Here is a 16,350-nt window from a genome sequence, read left to right as displayed (position 1 = left end):
AACTTATACTCCATCATTTGCACTCCCATACTTTTGCACTAATGCAAATGGAATTACCTAATAAAGCAACCAGGCTTAGGCTTTAAAGGAATAAATGCAGCCCCGTAACCCCACCATATATCCATTCTCTGTTTGGGTAAAACACAATAATCCACATTATCTATCGTAAAGGTAGAATACTGAAACAAGGTGTGATAGTTTAGAGTTTACATTTTGTTTGTGTTTATGTTCAAACTATATTTCTGAAAAATGATAACAGGTTTGATTTGGTAAGAAGTGGCAGAAGCATATATATTTATTATTTTCAAACATTAGAGTTGTATAAAGAATTTTTTTTTTATTCTGCTTTTCAGATACTAGAGTTTAGTTTTAAATTTTGTCAAACCCCATCAATAACACATTAAGACATCATGTTGGGCACTTCATTTTAAAATGTTAAGCTTCAAAAGCAGTGGACCATTTAGCAAATTATGCCTAAAAGATCAACATATATAAGCAGACATACATAAGCAAACAAGGATCTGAAAGTCTAGTTCCTAATACAAGCAATTCTTCCATCTTTATCATTTAATGGACCATTCTCTTTTGAGCTCATCCTTCAGCTTCATGAGCTGATTCTCCGGCAAAATCAACGTCACAGTCTGGCCTCCGCGACCATCTTCTCCGGCAACTTTTGCCTCTGGAAGCACAAAAATGACCCCTTCGTCTCCCACTCCATCCACAGTATAATTCACAAAAACGGGTTTTGTTTTATTCAACTCCAACCCGTAAAGATCACTCCCTCCCAGATCCACAAACGTCAGGTTGGCGCCATAGAACACAAAATCCATCAGCCCTTGATCTTTCTTCACCAATTTTTCAATCTGGGTGTTCTCATTGACAGATGGTTTTGCAATCAATTCCACCAAGTCCTTGGGCTTGGCTTCCACAACAGAGAAATCAGCCTTGGCCACGCTTATCATCTGGTTATTGCTCAGAGTCAGGCGCCCTCTATTATGAGGCTCCTTTCTGCAAATGGTCACAATTCTGGGTTCGGGTCCTTCTCTAATCTTCGCTAAAGATTGCCAGATTACAGCACAGATGCATTCAAACAGTGGAGCTTGATCATTCTTCTGCTTTTGACCCGACACCCTTGACTGTAAACCATCTAACTGTGTGGCAGCTAGGCGGAAAGATAGCATCTCCATTTTGCAGTTTCCAGGAACTACCCAATTGTCTCCGACCGGGTCGACCCGTTTCACTGAAAGTGGCTCTTGGGCAAGTGATGGTGGCTTTTCGGATTTTTCTAATCTGGATACATAGGGTGGAAGCTCGGGCTTGTTACCCGCCAGGACTTGGCCCCACATATTGATGAAATTTGAAGCTGAGAATGCATCCCCGAGGACATGGGCCCAACTGACCCCAACTGCCATTCCTCCACATTTGAACCATGTAATCTGTGTACAAGCAAAAAGCAAGTAGATAGAAATTTAGAAAATTGAGTGAAGTCTACAGACATTTCAATTAGGCTTTTGATACAACAGAACAGGCCCAGCCAAGGATCTCGAGGCAATACTCTAATAAACATGTGGATCCAGTGCCAAGTAAAACTCTTGTAGACAGTTTATGCCCTTAGCTCCAATAAAAATTATGTATATTATGACATTTAATGTAAATGAATAAAATACATATTTGATTCATGTTATTATGGTGTATTTCTGTATAATATCCTTAAATTGTACACATATGAGACTCGTGTTAATTTAGAATTTTCACAGCCTTTGGATAGATCTGGGGAGATTTATCCTGCCAAGGCTGACATTGATGTGCCGCCAAGTTGGTTGGGGTGAATTGTCTTACCTGCCAAGGTGAGACCGGAGGTACATGTAGTGTGGGTTTCTTGAAACCCTGAACTGGACCAAAATTCCAGTATTGCCCTGGTCCTTGGAGATAGATGAGCAAAACTAGAATATTACACCTGACCCCTACCCTCGATTATGATACTACACTAGTTGTCGGATTGGGCTGTCTTTGATATGCCAATTAGTGAGATCCTTAGAGGGGGGTCAAAACTTTGGTATGTTGGGACAGTCCGAGAATTCATCTGAGTGGCTGATCATAGTGACAGGATCAGCCCCTTTGTCAGACAAAGTGAATGATCAGGGATGCACTCTCTGATGGAAACCTAAACTGCTGACAGTTGATTTCAACCGTTGAAATTTGTTTTACAAAATATATTTATATAGAGATATACATATATATATATATATATATATATATATATATATATATATATATATTATGGTTTCAAAGTGTTTGCAAAATGTTTTAATTCCTGGGATCCATGTGAGTAGAGAGTGCATCACTGTACCTTACAGCCGAGGGAGAGGTCATCTCTTGTCGGGCAGTGTTTGATCATTATGGGCTGAGAGGTTAAGTGTAAGACCACTGAAAGGTAATACCTGATGGGCTAATCTTGCATCTGCCCACAGTCCTTGGGTTTTTATAAGGTGGCTTGACCCAAGGACCATTTAGTGTAAATGTTGGGTCCATTAAGAGCCCATGGTGATGGACTCAGGGGTTCATTGTATTTAGCAATGAATTCGGCCAGGCTTTGTAACAGAGGCTGGGCTGAACCCATGTGACTGAGGTGTAGATCAATGTTTGGGTCCCACAGCATACAAGGATATCTAACTGGGTAGCAGTTTGGAGGGTAAGTGAACAAATGGACTTAATGGGCCTAAAGCCCAAATCGAACTGGCTTAATGAGATTAATTGAAAGAGGGTGGTTCTAAGATTTAGATCAACAAATAGGATAAGAGATTGTCCATATCCACTCAAAGAGTCCAGATCCAAATAGATATTTGGATCAGGAAACTTCTAATTAGATTAGGAGGGCTGATCTTTATCTGTAGATAAGATAATGGGTTATCCTTATCTCTTAAAGAGAGTCCAGATCCAAATACAAGATTTGGATTAGGAAACTCCTAATGGGATTAGGAGAACCTCTCTTTAAGGCTATAAATAGGAGAGTAGGGAAAACCCTCACTACAAACATCAGAGATCATCTGACTGACTGCTGAATTCCAGAGAGGGGCAACACAGTTTGACTGCACTGTCTCCTTCTCTCCTGCTCTTGCCGCCATACCAGTTCGATCTCTACCTGTGGGAAAGATCAAGGGTTCTTGATATTACCTTTTGGCATAAAAGGTAATCTGAAGTCGTGCTCACTAGCCCTCCATCAGATTCTTGCTGAAGAATTCGGTTCTTGCTGAAGAGTCGTCCTGCTGATTCTGCTTCATCCTGCACCGTGTCATCTTTGGTGGAAGCAGTCTTTGGATCTTTCCTTGGGCGTGAACACTTTCATTGGAGGTTTTTACTACTTTCATATCAAGTATATCCCTCAACTCCCTTTTTGGTTTCAGATTTGGTCCGGTTTACGTTCAAGATTGATCCTTGAAAATGCAGTTTTCTAAAATAGGGAATGTGATTCCCACATGGAAAAGAGAAATTTTTTGAAATTTCGCCCAACCATCCTGCAAGGTTCGGCCATCCATATGATAGATCTCTCATCCCTTCAGTGGTATCAGAGCCAGGTTCAAATCTTGATCCAAAATTAACCAGATCTAGATCTGCGCAAATGGGCAAAAGGCATTCTACCCAATTTGCGCTAAATTATTGGACGACAACAAACTTAAGGGCCCAAACTACGCTGACTGGTATCGTAACCTTATGCTAGTCCTGACGTCCAAGAAATTGGACAAGGTAGCTAAAAACCCTGCCCCGGAACGTCCGGGTGATAGGGCTTCTGGGGCCCGTAGGAGGGACTATCAAGAATGGGAAGAGAAAAATTCTCTTGCCCGGTGCTACATCGTAGCATCCTTGGATAATCCGATACAGCGACAGTTCGATCAGATCGAATTGTCCAATGATATCTTGGATAGTCTAAGGGCGATGTATGAGGAGCAGAATCGTTCTACTCGTCAGAAGTTCTTGAAACAGTTCATGAATGCGCAAATGTCCAAGAACCAGCAAGTTCATGACCATAGTCTTAAGACGATGGGATACATCAATGAACTTGACGCTCTTCAATCCAGGCTTTGATCATGTCACCAAGGTTGATGTCATCCTAAATTCTTTGCCCCCTTCATTCAATCAATTCATCATGAAGTATAACATGAATAAGCTAAATGTTAGCATCTAGGAACTCAACAATATATTGTAGAGGGCCAAAGAACTGATAAAGAAGGATGAGCCCATTGCTATGCTTGTTGAATGTGGCAAATCGAGCAAGAAGAAGAGGAAGGCAAAGAAGAAGCCTCAGAAGAAAGTTAGCAAGACCAAAAGGCAGAGGAAGGACAAAGCATCAGATGCTTGTCAATTCTGCAAGCAGGCCGACCACTGGAAGAGGAACTGTCATCGGTACCTGGAGACCAAGAAACAATGTAATTTCGAATCCTTTGTCATAGAAACTAATATGTTGGTAATTTCTGCTTCCTGGTGTATTGACTCTAGGGCTTCAACTCATGCGTGTAACTCACTGCAGGGGTTCAGGACAACCAAAAGATTGAGTGACGGAGAGGTTATTCTTTACTTGGGGATTTCTGCAACTGTTGCAGCTACAACCATAGGAACTGTAGAATTGTATTTCAGAGAATGATCAATTACATTAAAAGATTGTCTTTATGTACCGAATTTGAGAAGAAATTTGATTTCTGTTTCAAAACTATGTGCGGATGGATATTATGTTCTCTTTACTAATATGATTGTTATTAAAAGAAATAACAAATTCCTCGTATACGAAGAACTTGAGAATGGTTTTTATGTTCTCTATCCTTCTCTGAAAACAAACATAACTGAAACTACGTCGGATGATATCCCCAAGAAAAGTACCCGTGATACAGTCAATCCCACGTGCCTGTGGCATTACTGACTTGGCCATATTAACATAGATCGTATTACAAGTTTGGCAAAGAATGGTTCGTTGGATTTTCTAACTGTAGAAGATCTTCAAACCTGTGAACCTTGCCTTCAGAGTAAGATGACAAAACGGCCATTTAATGGTAAGCCAGAAAGATCAACATGCACACTTGACCTTATACATACTGATGTATGTGGTCCCATGAATGTTAGGACATGTAATCAGCACGTTTACTTCATAACATTTACCAATGATTACTCACAGTATGGTTATGTGTACCTAATGAGACATAAGTCTGAATCTTTTGAAAAGTTCAAAGAATTTAGACAAGAGGTCGAGAAACAGTTAGGGAGAGAAATTAAGACCCTTCGATCAGATCGAAGTAGCGAGTATCTCTCTGACGAATTCAGGGACTATTTAAAGGTCAATGGGATAGTATCACAATTAGCTCATCCTGCTACACCACAGCTAAACGGTGTGTCAGAGATGAGGAACTAGACTTTATTGGATATGGTCCGATCATTTCTCGTACATTCAAAATTACCCACATCCTTTGAGGGTTATGCATTAGAGGCTGTGATATATGTGTTGAACCGGGTTTCAACCAAATAAGTTCCAAAGACTCCCTATGAGCTTTGGACTAGTAAGAAGCCAACTATAAAACACTTGAAGATTTGGGGTTGTCCGCATGTTAAAAGAATGAGTGTGGACAAATTGGAATCCAAGACCAGTCGTTACCTATTCATAGGCTATCCCAAAGGCTCTGTGGGTTACTTATTCTATGACCCAAGAGAACAGAATGTGTTCTATAGTCGAAATGCACATTTCTTGGAAGATGATTACATCCTAAACAATCATCGTCAAGGTGTTCTTGATGAGGAGAGCTCAGGGGTAGTGGGAGATGTCCCACAAGCTCCAATTAACAACCTACCTATGAGATTTACCCGGGTTTCCAGGCCTTTGGTCCGTTTCGGCTATGACTAAGAAAGTACTTAGTGGAAGCCACGACCAGTGAGGAGGATCCTGTGACTTATATGGAAGCTATGTTGGATATAGATTCCTTGAAATGGGTAGATGCCATGAGAGTTGAGATGGACTCAATGGAGACCAATAAAGTCTGAACTCTAGTGGATCTGCCCCCTGGGGTAAAAGCAATTGGTTGCAAATGGATTTATAAGAGGAAGAAGGCCCAAATGGTAAGGTTAAGACCTACAAGGCTCGTCTTGTGGCGAAATGATACACTCAGAAAGAAAGAATCGATTATGAGGAAACATTTTCGCTGGTGGCCATGCTTAAATGCATTAGAATCCTGCTATCTGTAGCAGTGTGCCATGATTACGAGATTTGGCAAATGGATGTCAAAACTGCGTTCCTGAATGGATATATGCAACCGCAAGGTTTCATAGCTTGGGGTCAGGAACACATGGTATGTAAACTAAACCGATTCATATATGAACTTAAGCAAACTTCTAGGAATTGAAACATCCGGTTCGACTCAACCATCAAACAGTTTGACTTTGAACAAAACCCAAATGAGCCATGTGTTTATAGGAAATCCAGTGGAGAAAAGGTTACGTTCCTAGTTCTGTATGTAGATGACATTCTACTCATTGGGAATGATGTAGGAATGTTAACTACGGTGAAAGTATGGCTTTCACAGCAATTCTCCATGAAAGATCTTAGAGAAGCCTCCTACATACTAGGTATTTGACTCTATAGAGATAGATCAAAGAGGATAATAGGATTATCCCAATCTGCTTACATTGACAAAATAGTCAAGAGATACAGCATGGAGAACTCCAAGAAAGAAAATGTTCATTTCAGGCATGGAGTCACTCTCTCCAAGGGTATGTTTCCCAAGACTCCCAAAAAGATTGAGGGCATGAAGGACGTTCCCTATGCCTCAGCCGTAGGAAGCATCATGTATGCCATGCTGTGCACTTGTCCTGACATCTCTCAAGCAGTGAGTGTGGTAAGCAGATTTCAGTCAAACCCAGGGCATGAGCATTGGACTGCTGTGAAAAACATACTAAAGTACATTCGAATGACAAAAGAGTTTTGACTAGCATTCAATGGTAGTTCACTACAGCTCCAGGGGTATACTGATGCGGTGTGGGTTTTCTTGAAATCTTGAACCGGACCAGAATTCCAGTATTGCCCTGAACCTTGAAGATAAATGGGCAAAACTGTAATGTTACAACTGACCCCTAGACTCGATTATGATACTACACTAGAAAGTGTAAGAAACATGTGAGAAACATGCTTTCTACTGACACATAAAGTGTGAGAAACATGTGAAAAGCATGGGACTTCGACTTACACCAGATTGGACCTAAGTGCAAGTGGGAGCTGTTAGACAGTGTATGCCCTTAGCTCCAATCATAATAATGTACATTATAACATTTAATGTAAATGAATAAAGTACATATTTGATTCATGTTATTATGGTGTGTTTCTATGTAATACCCATAAATTAGACATATATGAGACTCGTGTTAGTTTAGAATCTTCACATCCGTTGGATAGATCTGGGAGATTTATCCTACCAAGGCTGACTCTGATGTGCCGCTAAGTTGGTTGGGGTAACTTGTCTCAACTGCTAGGGTGAGACCTGAGGTACATGCAGTGTGGATTTCTTGAAATCCTGAACCAGACCAGAATTCCATTATTTCCCTAGACCTTGGAAATAGATGAGCAAAACTGGAATGTTACACCTGACCCCTAGACTCGATTATGATACTACACTAGGTGTCGGATTGGACTGTCTTTGATATGTCAATCGTGAGATCCTTAGAGGGGGTCAAAACCTGGGTATGTTGGGACAGTCCGAAAATTCATCTGAGTGGGTGATCATAGTGACAGGATCAGCCCCTTTGTCGGTCAAAGTAAAGGATCGGGGATGCATTTTCTATAATGGAAACCTAAACTACCGACAATCAATTTCAAGCGTTGAAATTTGTATTGCAAAAGATATTTATATATTATGGTTTCAAATTGTTTGCAAATGATTTTAATTCCCGGGATCCATGTGAGTAGAGAGTGCAACACTGTACTTTGCTGCTGAGGGAGAGGTTCTCTCTTGTCGGGGCAGTGTTTGATCATTATGGGCTGAGAGGTTAAATGTAAGACCATTGAAGGTAATACCTGATGGGCTAATCTTGCATCTGCCCACAGTCCTTGGGTTTTTGTAAGGTGCTTGACCCAATGACCATTTAGTGTAAATGTTGGGCCCATTAAGAGCCCATGGTGATGGACTCAGGGGTTCACTGTCTCCTACGGTGAATTCAGCTGAACCCATGTGGTTGATGTGTAGATCAATGTTTGGGTCTCACGCTATACAAGAATATCCAACTAGACAGTAGTTTGGAGGGTAAGTGAGCAGATGGACTTAATGGACCTAAAGCCCAATTCGAACTGACTTAATGAGATTAATTAAAAGAGGGCGGTTCTGGGATTTAGATCAACAGATAGGATAAGGGATTATCCTTATCCACTCAAAGAGTTCAGATCCAAATAGATATTTGGATCAGGAAACTTCTAATTAGATTAGGAGGGCTGATCTTTATCTGTAGATAAGATAAGGGATTGTCCTTATCTCTTAAAGAGAGTCCAGATACAAATACAAGATTTGGATTATGAAACTCCTAACGGGTTTAGGAGAACCTCTCTTTAAGGCTATAAATAGGAGAATAGGGCGAACCCTCAGTACACACATCAGATATCATCTGACTGACTACTGAATTCCAGAGAGAGGCAACAAAGTTTGACTGCACTGTCTCCTTCTCTCCTGCTCTTGCTGCCATACCAGTTCGATCTCCACCTGTGGGAGTGATCAAGAAGGGTTCTTGATATTACCTTTCGGTAGAAAAGGTAATCTGAAGTCGTGCTCACTAGCCCTCCATCAGATTCTTGCTGAAGAATTTGGTTTTTGCTAAAGAGTCGTCCTACTGATTCTGCTTCATCCTGTACCGTGTCATCTTTGGTGAAAGCAGTCTTTGAATATTTCCTTGGGCGTGAAAACCTTCATTGGAGGTTATTACTACTTCGTATCAGGTATATTCCTCCACTCCCTTTTTTTGTTTCAGATCTTGTCCTGTTTAGGTTCAAGATTTATCATTGAAAAAAAATTTTGAAATTTCTCCCAACCTTCCTGCAGGGTTCGGCAATCCATATGATAGATCTCTCATCCCTTCAACTCTACCATGATTGTAATCCTAATTGGGTCACTGAATTGGATACCAATAAAGCCCATTACATTAGAAAGGCCCACAAGTCACTGTATATAGATTTTGGGTTTGTATTTATAGGTTTGTGTAATTATAATAGGATCCAAACTTACCCAAATAGAGGACATATATTCTGGTTGTAAAGCCCCAGTGCATTTATTGACAAGGTTGCTACATTTGGTGTTTTTGTGTGTGTGTGGAGGAGGGGGAATAAATTTGTTTGTGCCATAGTGTTGGCAGTCACCAAAAAAAAAGTGGTGGAAGAAAAGAAATGTTGTAGTATTATTTCAGATAGAAACTTTTTTCCGCCCTTATTACCTTGGAAAACCTTGTTTTCTCAACAAAGAAAAAATGAACCAATGAATTAACGAAAGAAAATCAAAATCCAATGATTTGGGTCAAATCATGTCATTCCTAATTCAGCAAGCCATTGCTTTATTAAGGTCATGTTTGGTTCAACTCTCATTTTTTTTCATTTTTATCCAATATCAAATTCTAGGATGAAAAAGAATGGGTAAAAATGGATAAAATGAAAAAATATTGCTATGAGCCAAACACTTTTCTCCTGAAAAATGAATTCTTTTTAAACTGACAAGTGCCTTATGTTGTGCATTTTCATTCTTAAAAAAAAATGTATTAGTAGTCATAAACCACCAGCCTAGGTCTCCAAAATCATCAACATAGATGATTACTGGTAGGTCTGTCAATTGGATTGGATTTGGTCCAATCCAATATTGGTCCATTTACAAATGGACTAGACCAAATCCATACAAACCAAGTTCAATCTACTCTAAATAAAATGGAAATAGACCGTATTGGGTCCAATCCAATCCAAATTGAATCAAACACAAAAATAATGAGATTTATATATAAAAAAACTACAACACCTGCTACAATCCAATCCAGTCCAATTAAAATGCAAATGGACCGGAATGGGTCCAATCCAATCCAAAGTGAATGAATAAACACTATCATAGTTTCATAAAAGTACTTTGATAAAGATACTTCATAAAAGTGCTTTTGTAAAAGAAATTTCACAAAAGTTCTTTTATAAAAGTACTTTTCATAAAAGTGCTTCCATAAAATTGCTTTCATGTAAAAGTACATTTATAAAAATGCTTTCGTAAAAGTAATTTTCATAAAATTACTTCTATAAAAGTGCTCTCATAAAATTACTTTAATAAAAGTGCTTTCGTAAAAGTACTTTACTTTCGTAAAAGTTATTTCCATACTATTACTTTTTTAAAGTGCTCTCGTAAAAGTTCTTTCATAAAGTGCATTCGTAAAAGTGTTTTCATAAAAGTGTTTTTATATTGGTGGTTTCTAAGTTCTAATCGCCAGCATAGAGTTTCTTTAAAGAATGAAAATGGATAAGATAGGGAATGATTATTTTTCATGTTGTGGGCTACCTCAATTTTTGTGCTATGGGCTGATTTTTCATTCTAAAATGAATGAGGCTGATGACAAGAATTTTGTAACGAAACACAATAATGTCATTCATCTACAATGAGCAAGAATTAAAAAAATGAAGCCCTAAGCAAAACCAAACATGGCATAAGGTGCTTTGGTAAGGTTTTTTAGGAATATATTGTGATAGTCCAAATAACGAAAAGATGTACTGAACTTTTGGGGTCTTGTATTTCAAGATCAAGGCCGGTTGGTAAGTGGTTTGGTTTAACAAACTTTTAAAAATGCATTTAAAGACTATATACTGGGCAGGACTCAAAAGATTTGTTTAGAAGCTTCCTAAAATTCGGCAATTCATTCTTTTGGGGTTTTTTTGAGCATACATCTTTCAATCTCTTTGACTTTCTATTACTAAACAGAAAAACAGAAAAAATCAATTTCTTGAACTCTGTTTTTGTTTTCAAAGAGAAAAACGAATTGGTTTTGTTTCAAAAATCAAGTCATGGTTTTGGAACCATCAAAATAATGGTTTTAAGAAAAACAGCTTTTGTAGTGTAAAAATTATATGATTTATAGAACATGATACTACATAACCGGATGGAAACATGTTTTTGAAACTAGAAATTCAAGAACATATTTTTGTGTTTTTGTTTTGAAAACAAAAAAACATACACACAACCAAAGAACATGTTTTCAATGTTTTTGTTTTGATGAACAATCTGCTATCAAACCAGATGGTTCTGATTTATTTGTGTAACTATTAACAACAAGAAAAACAATTCACATTGTAGAACACCGCCTTGGTTTGCAGATGGAATCAGAATCGGAATTGAAATTAAAAACCCTTGGAATCAGAATTAGAATGATCAACTCTCATAGTCTATTTGGTTCTGATAGGACTCAGAAATAAAATTGAAATAAGCCTGAATGGGATTCCCAAGGGATAGGGAATGGCCATTCCCTCAAATGAGAAAATGCTAGTCCAGCAAAAATGAAAATGGAATTCTAATTCTGTTCAACCAAGCAATTGGAATCGGAGTGGGTCCAATTCCAGACCCTACCCTAAATCAGTCTTCAGAATTTGTTGAAGCTCAGAAGACCGCCTAAATTTACAGAGTACGGACAGGCCCAATGCAGATTTCTGAAACCCCACTCTACACTAATACCTGCATTGACATCAATTCCAAATTAACACCCACCCCAAATGTAATTTGGGCCTAAAAATTCTTACCCTTCTTTCTCCCCTAAATTTATTAAGATATAAGTAATTGTCTGACACAAAGTACTTATACATGGCAATTATTCCATCCTTGATGACATGTAATATAAGTCATGCTCCTAGAATTTATATATATGAAAGAACATGATCGTTTACTCTATACTATGGGGCCTTAGCAACAAAGATATTAGAAAAGGGAAAAGGAATCCAGGTATGGAAATTATTTATTTCTTTTGGATTATTTTGAAAAGGAAGCCAATATGTTGCCCACCTCCCCTACCCCTCTCATTGATGTGTACAATAAGGCACCATCATCATAACAATAATGAGGTGTCCACCTAAGCTGCCACTTGTCAAGATAGTGAAGACCAAGATTCATATAATCAAATGAAAGGAAAATTCTCTAACTTTTCAAATTGTTTCTGGTCTGCCTGGGAACAAAATTGAAATATGTCAGTTCTAAAATTGCTGTGTACATTGGATGATTAGGAATGGTTCTAAAGCTCTAGAAATATTCAGTAAGAAATCTATAGTTTTAAACAAAAGGAAAGTTTTGAAACCAAGGAATTTTAATCGAGTTAGCACATTTGATAATGAATTTTAATTGAATTACAACTCTGTTTGAGTAATCTTAATTAAATTAGAACTCTTGTATTTGCCAATGAATTCTATAGTTGTAGATAAGTTTCTTGACTAAATTGCTGAAACTCCTACTAAGAAATCATAATACCTAATTGCACTACTTAGAGATGTGCCTAAACTCATTTGGCATGGATGGTTGAACTACTTGTCACTCATACAAAAGGGTGGTTTATTTAACTATTTTTCATGTTAGTTATGAACATAGGTTTTACATTATTAAAAATATTGGATAAAGATTTAATTTGTAGAGTTTATTGGTGAGAAAAAAAATGCTTCAAATAAAGTTTTTAATGAGAGAGGGTGAGAGTTAATACCTTAATGAGAGGGAATTTAATGAAGTGGAAAGTAATAGTACTTTAAGTTACATTTTTTGCCAACACAACTAAAGAGGGACTAAATTCATAAATAGGGGTGTTTTAGTCAAGAAAAGTATATAAAGCTCATTTATTTAATTTGCTTTAAATATAAGATTTAATAAAAGGAAATGAGAGTTATACCTTAAATATAGAACTTAATGACAAGGAATATAATAACTTAATAAAAGTAGTAGTTTTAATTATATTTTTTGCCCTCATAACATAGGGAGACAAAGCTTAAAAAATAAAGATATTTTAATAAAAAAATCCAGAATCTTGACCTCATTCACACTTTTAATAGTAATATAGATATGAAGTTATTAAAAATGAAAAACAAGACTAACTTGGGTCTATTTGGTGCATAGTTGGAATCTGGAATCACAACCGCAATCCTCAAAACTGGAATCGGAATGGTCTATTTCCATAATCTGTTTGGTTCTGACATGAATTAGTATGGGAATTAAAATCAGTTGGAATGGGATTTTATTTCCAATGGAGGGGGAGGAAATAGTTATTCCCTCAAAGGGGGGAATGTCATTCCATTAGAAATGGGAATGGGATTCTGATTCTGCCCAACCAAACAGTTTCCAGACCCCCTATTCGTACAAACCAAATGGAAATCTCATAGAGATCTTAGTTTAATGGGACGATGGATATGGCATTGAATAGGATAGAATTGTGAAATAGGATTCATGTAGTTGACCCTATACATTTGTGATAAGGCATAGATGATGATGATGATGAGACCTTAGGTGTTTAAAGGGAAAATCTATGATGCCCATAAGACATGGTAGCGGAAGAGTTTTGACCAATCAAAATCCATCTGTAAATTTTGATAAATTCCACCTGATTAATTAATATGTTTATGATACCAGTTGATAGGTCACAAATTTTTTAGATACCGTCATGCCTTTCTGGTATTATAGTTGATCCTGTGAAATAATGCATGAGATGAAAAGTTCCAATTCAGTATTATGGTCATAAGTTTGATAATGCTTTAGACTGAAAATTCAATATTATGGTAGCAGAAGAGGGTTATTTTGTAGGAACAAGGTAAGATGCAACATGATGTAGTGCCCACTTTATATGAGAAAGAAGAGAGCTATAATATGAATACACCAATGTTTGAAATAAAAAATCAAATGATGTGATGCATTGAATTTATTGTAAACACCGGCATGTTTGTATTTCACTGGGTGACAATTATTTTGCAACCATGGTCGTAGGTAACGCAAGCTTCGACCAAACTGCCCACAACCAACATGATCCAACAAGACTCGGGTTGTGCCAAAGCACAGCCCACCTAGTCCAAAAATCGGGCCATGCCAGGCACCGTTTGAAACCTTAGACCCTATTGGGCTTAGGGGGTCCAGGCCCATAGCTGGCATGACCCGAGCCTTATTATATTATTTTATTCTGATTTTACTGTAATTTTTTTCAATTTTATTTTATTATTTCATATATAAATAATTGTATACATCAAAATTCATATAAAATAAAATTTTAAGATTTTTTTTTTATTTTATTGTCTATCATATTAATTTATTTTAATTTTTCTTAAAAAAATCATATCAGTCCGCAATCTGGTTTAGGCTAGGGCTGTTCATGGGTCGGGTTGGGTCGGTTTACTGGGGTTTTCCCAACCGACCCGACCTGGTCGGGTTACCTGAGGTGGAAACCGAAACCGACCCACTGATAGGCAAAACCAACCTGGTCGGTTTGAGTCGGGTTGGGTCGGTTTCGGTTTTGCTCCTGTACAAAAAGGACAGAGAAGCCTAGAACTAGAAGGAAATTTATTTGACCATCATTTCAGCCATCTGAATTCAATTCAGAGTCCAAGATAAATCTTCATATAAATCTGAATTAGTTGTTGTTCAAGAGTCAAAGATAAATCTGAATTCAATTCGGGTAAAGAATAAAATCATATAAGTAAGACAAAAGTTATCAATAAAATAGAAAGTCAAATTGTTTTATAGAAAGAAGGCTGAAATATTTATATTCTAGAACTCTAGAAGACTAGTTAAGTAGGAACTAGCTAGAAGACTAATTGGTTCGATTCAAGTCGGGTCAGTTTCGATTTTCACACAAGAAAACCGAAACCGACCCGATGTATCGGTTTATGAATTTTCCCAACCCGAAACCGACCGGTGCTGATGAAAACCCGGCCAACTTGGGTTGGGTCGGTCTAAGTTGATCGGTTTGGGCCTTCTTATGAAGAGCCCTAGTTTAGGCTTTAGGCTGTGCTGGGATCCCCTCTTGAAAATTTTGTGTCAAGCAGGCATGGGCCACTACAATGTGGTTGGCCCGAAAAAAGTGGGTTTGTTGTGCTGACACGGCCCACATTACAGATCTAAGAAAGAATTGAGGTAGGATATGAACACGGTGCAAATCTTTTATCAATTTTTGCCATGCAAAATTTGCAAGGGTTAGTAAGTACAAATTTTGCACCCAGTCATGATTTGCACTACAACCAAACACAACCTAAAAGATGTCAATTCAGTGGATTTAAGCAAGAGAGGACGGGACGGCCTTAGGTGGTAGAACCAAAGGACCCTAAAATGGGAATGGGCCCAATTAATTTTAGCCTGACCAAATTTCTGGTAATATATGGTTGTTAAAGCATGGCTAGCATTGCTCTTTATTTTATTTGAACCAAACACTACATCGACAGAACCACCATTTTCCATGAAAACTTGTTCTAGATTGCAAACTAGCAACTTAGTCTAACAAACTCGGAGAGTTGATGATGAGATGATGACTGATCACTATTTACCCGGTTCATGAACTTCAAACAATGTAAATCCTTGATTAGTATATATAGTCTGTGGAGATAGAAAACTTTACTTATAATAATTAGTGTATATAGTCTGTGGAGAGCTGTCTGTACCTGCAATAGAACCAATGGAGAGAAAGGTAACTCAGGACCGATGACTTGATTGGAGACAAAACGGCAGTGGGTAGAGAAATCCTTGATTTCCAACCACTCATCAAGAGTCTGGCTGCACTTGGCCTCGATGAATCTGACACCACAGTCGTTGCATTTGATGAATGGCCGCCCTGACTCTGATCTCCTGAACCTTCCTGAGGCGTGGTAGTAAAGCTCCAGCCACTGAAACATGGTCTCCTTGATCTTGGGGATGGTGAACCCCTCCACCGAGCTGCTACTGAAGAAATAAACCCCTCTTAGGTAGTGAAGCTTCATGGCCAAGTCCATGTTACTGGGTTCATATATCAGGTCAGGTGGGGTTACTGCCGCCGGTCCAACCGACGACAATCTCACGCCAGAGATGAGGCTTTCGACGACGTCCGGTGAAACCATGGTAGACAGAGAGAGACAGAGATGAAGAATAAATGTGCATGGTATAGTAAAGCTTCTCCTTTTATAGGAAGACAGGAGTTGGGTAGGTGGTACTGATCTTTCAAAATGAATTTCTGCTGAACAAGTTAGGTTTACATTGAATGCCTCTTTACAAGCCCAATTGAAAAAGCAGTCCAGTAATCAAATCATGGCAGGGTACCTCGCTTGGGAGCTGGAACTGACACACAATATATGGACGAGTCCACCCGAGTCATTACTCAGTGCACATCACTGCCATGTGG

At 38.3% G+C, this 16,350-nt stretch overlaps 1 protein-coding gene across 1 annotated transcript; it reads right to left on the bottom strand.

Annotated features, from left to right (window-relative positions):
- Nucleotides 1-393: 393 nt before the first annotated feature.
- Nucleotides 394-16,108, bottom strand: LOC104587522 (protein ECERIFERUM 26-like). The gene is made up of 2 exons (XM_010245167.3): nucleotides 15,638-16,108; nucleotides 394-1,436 (listed from the first exon to the last, which is right to left on the bottom strand). Exons 1-2 carry the CDS (start codon nucleotides 16,067-16,069, stop codon nucleotides 564-566), a joined length of 1,305 nt encoding a protein of 434 aa, XP_010243469.1. The 5' UTR covers nucleotides 16,070-16,108; the 3' UTR covers nucleotides 394-563.
- Nucleotides 16,109-16,350: the final 242 nt, after the last annotated feature.

The sequence above is a fragment of the Nelumbo nucifera genome, chromosome 1, assembly GCF_055504915.1.
Source record: "Nelumbo nucifera cultivar China Antique chromosome 1, China Antique-T2T, whole genome shotgun sequence".
NCBI classification, from domain to species: Eukaryota; Viridiplantae; Streptophyta; class Magnoliopsida; order Proteales; family Nelumbonaceae; genus Nelumbo; species Nelumbo nucifera.
The sequence above is the reverse complement of the archived record's forward strand: the minus strand, read 5'-3'. Positions and strand labels throughout refer to the sequence as shown.

Bases quoted from the DNA above. Each gene is read 5' to 3' on its own strand.
- LOC104587522 (XM_010245167.3), bottom strand. From the start codon at position 16,069: ATGGTTTCACCGGACGTCGTCGAAAGCCTCATCTCTGGCGTGAGATTG. The intron at 1,437-15,637 runs GTACAGACAGCT...GCTTGTACACAG, and splicing joins CTCCATTGGTTCTATTGCAG to ATTACATGGTTCAAATGTGG.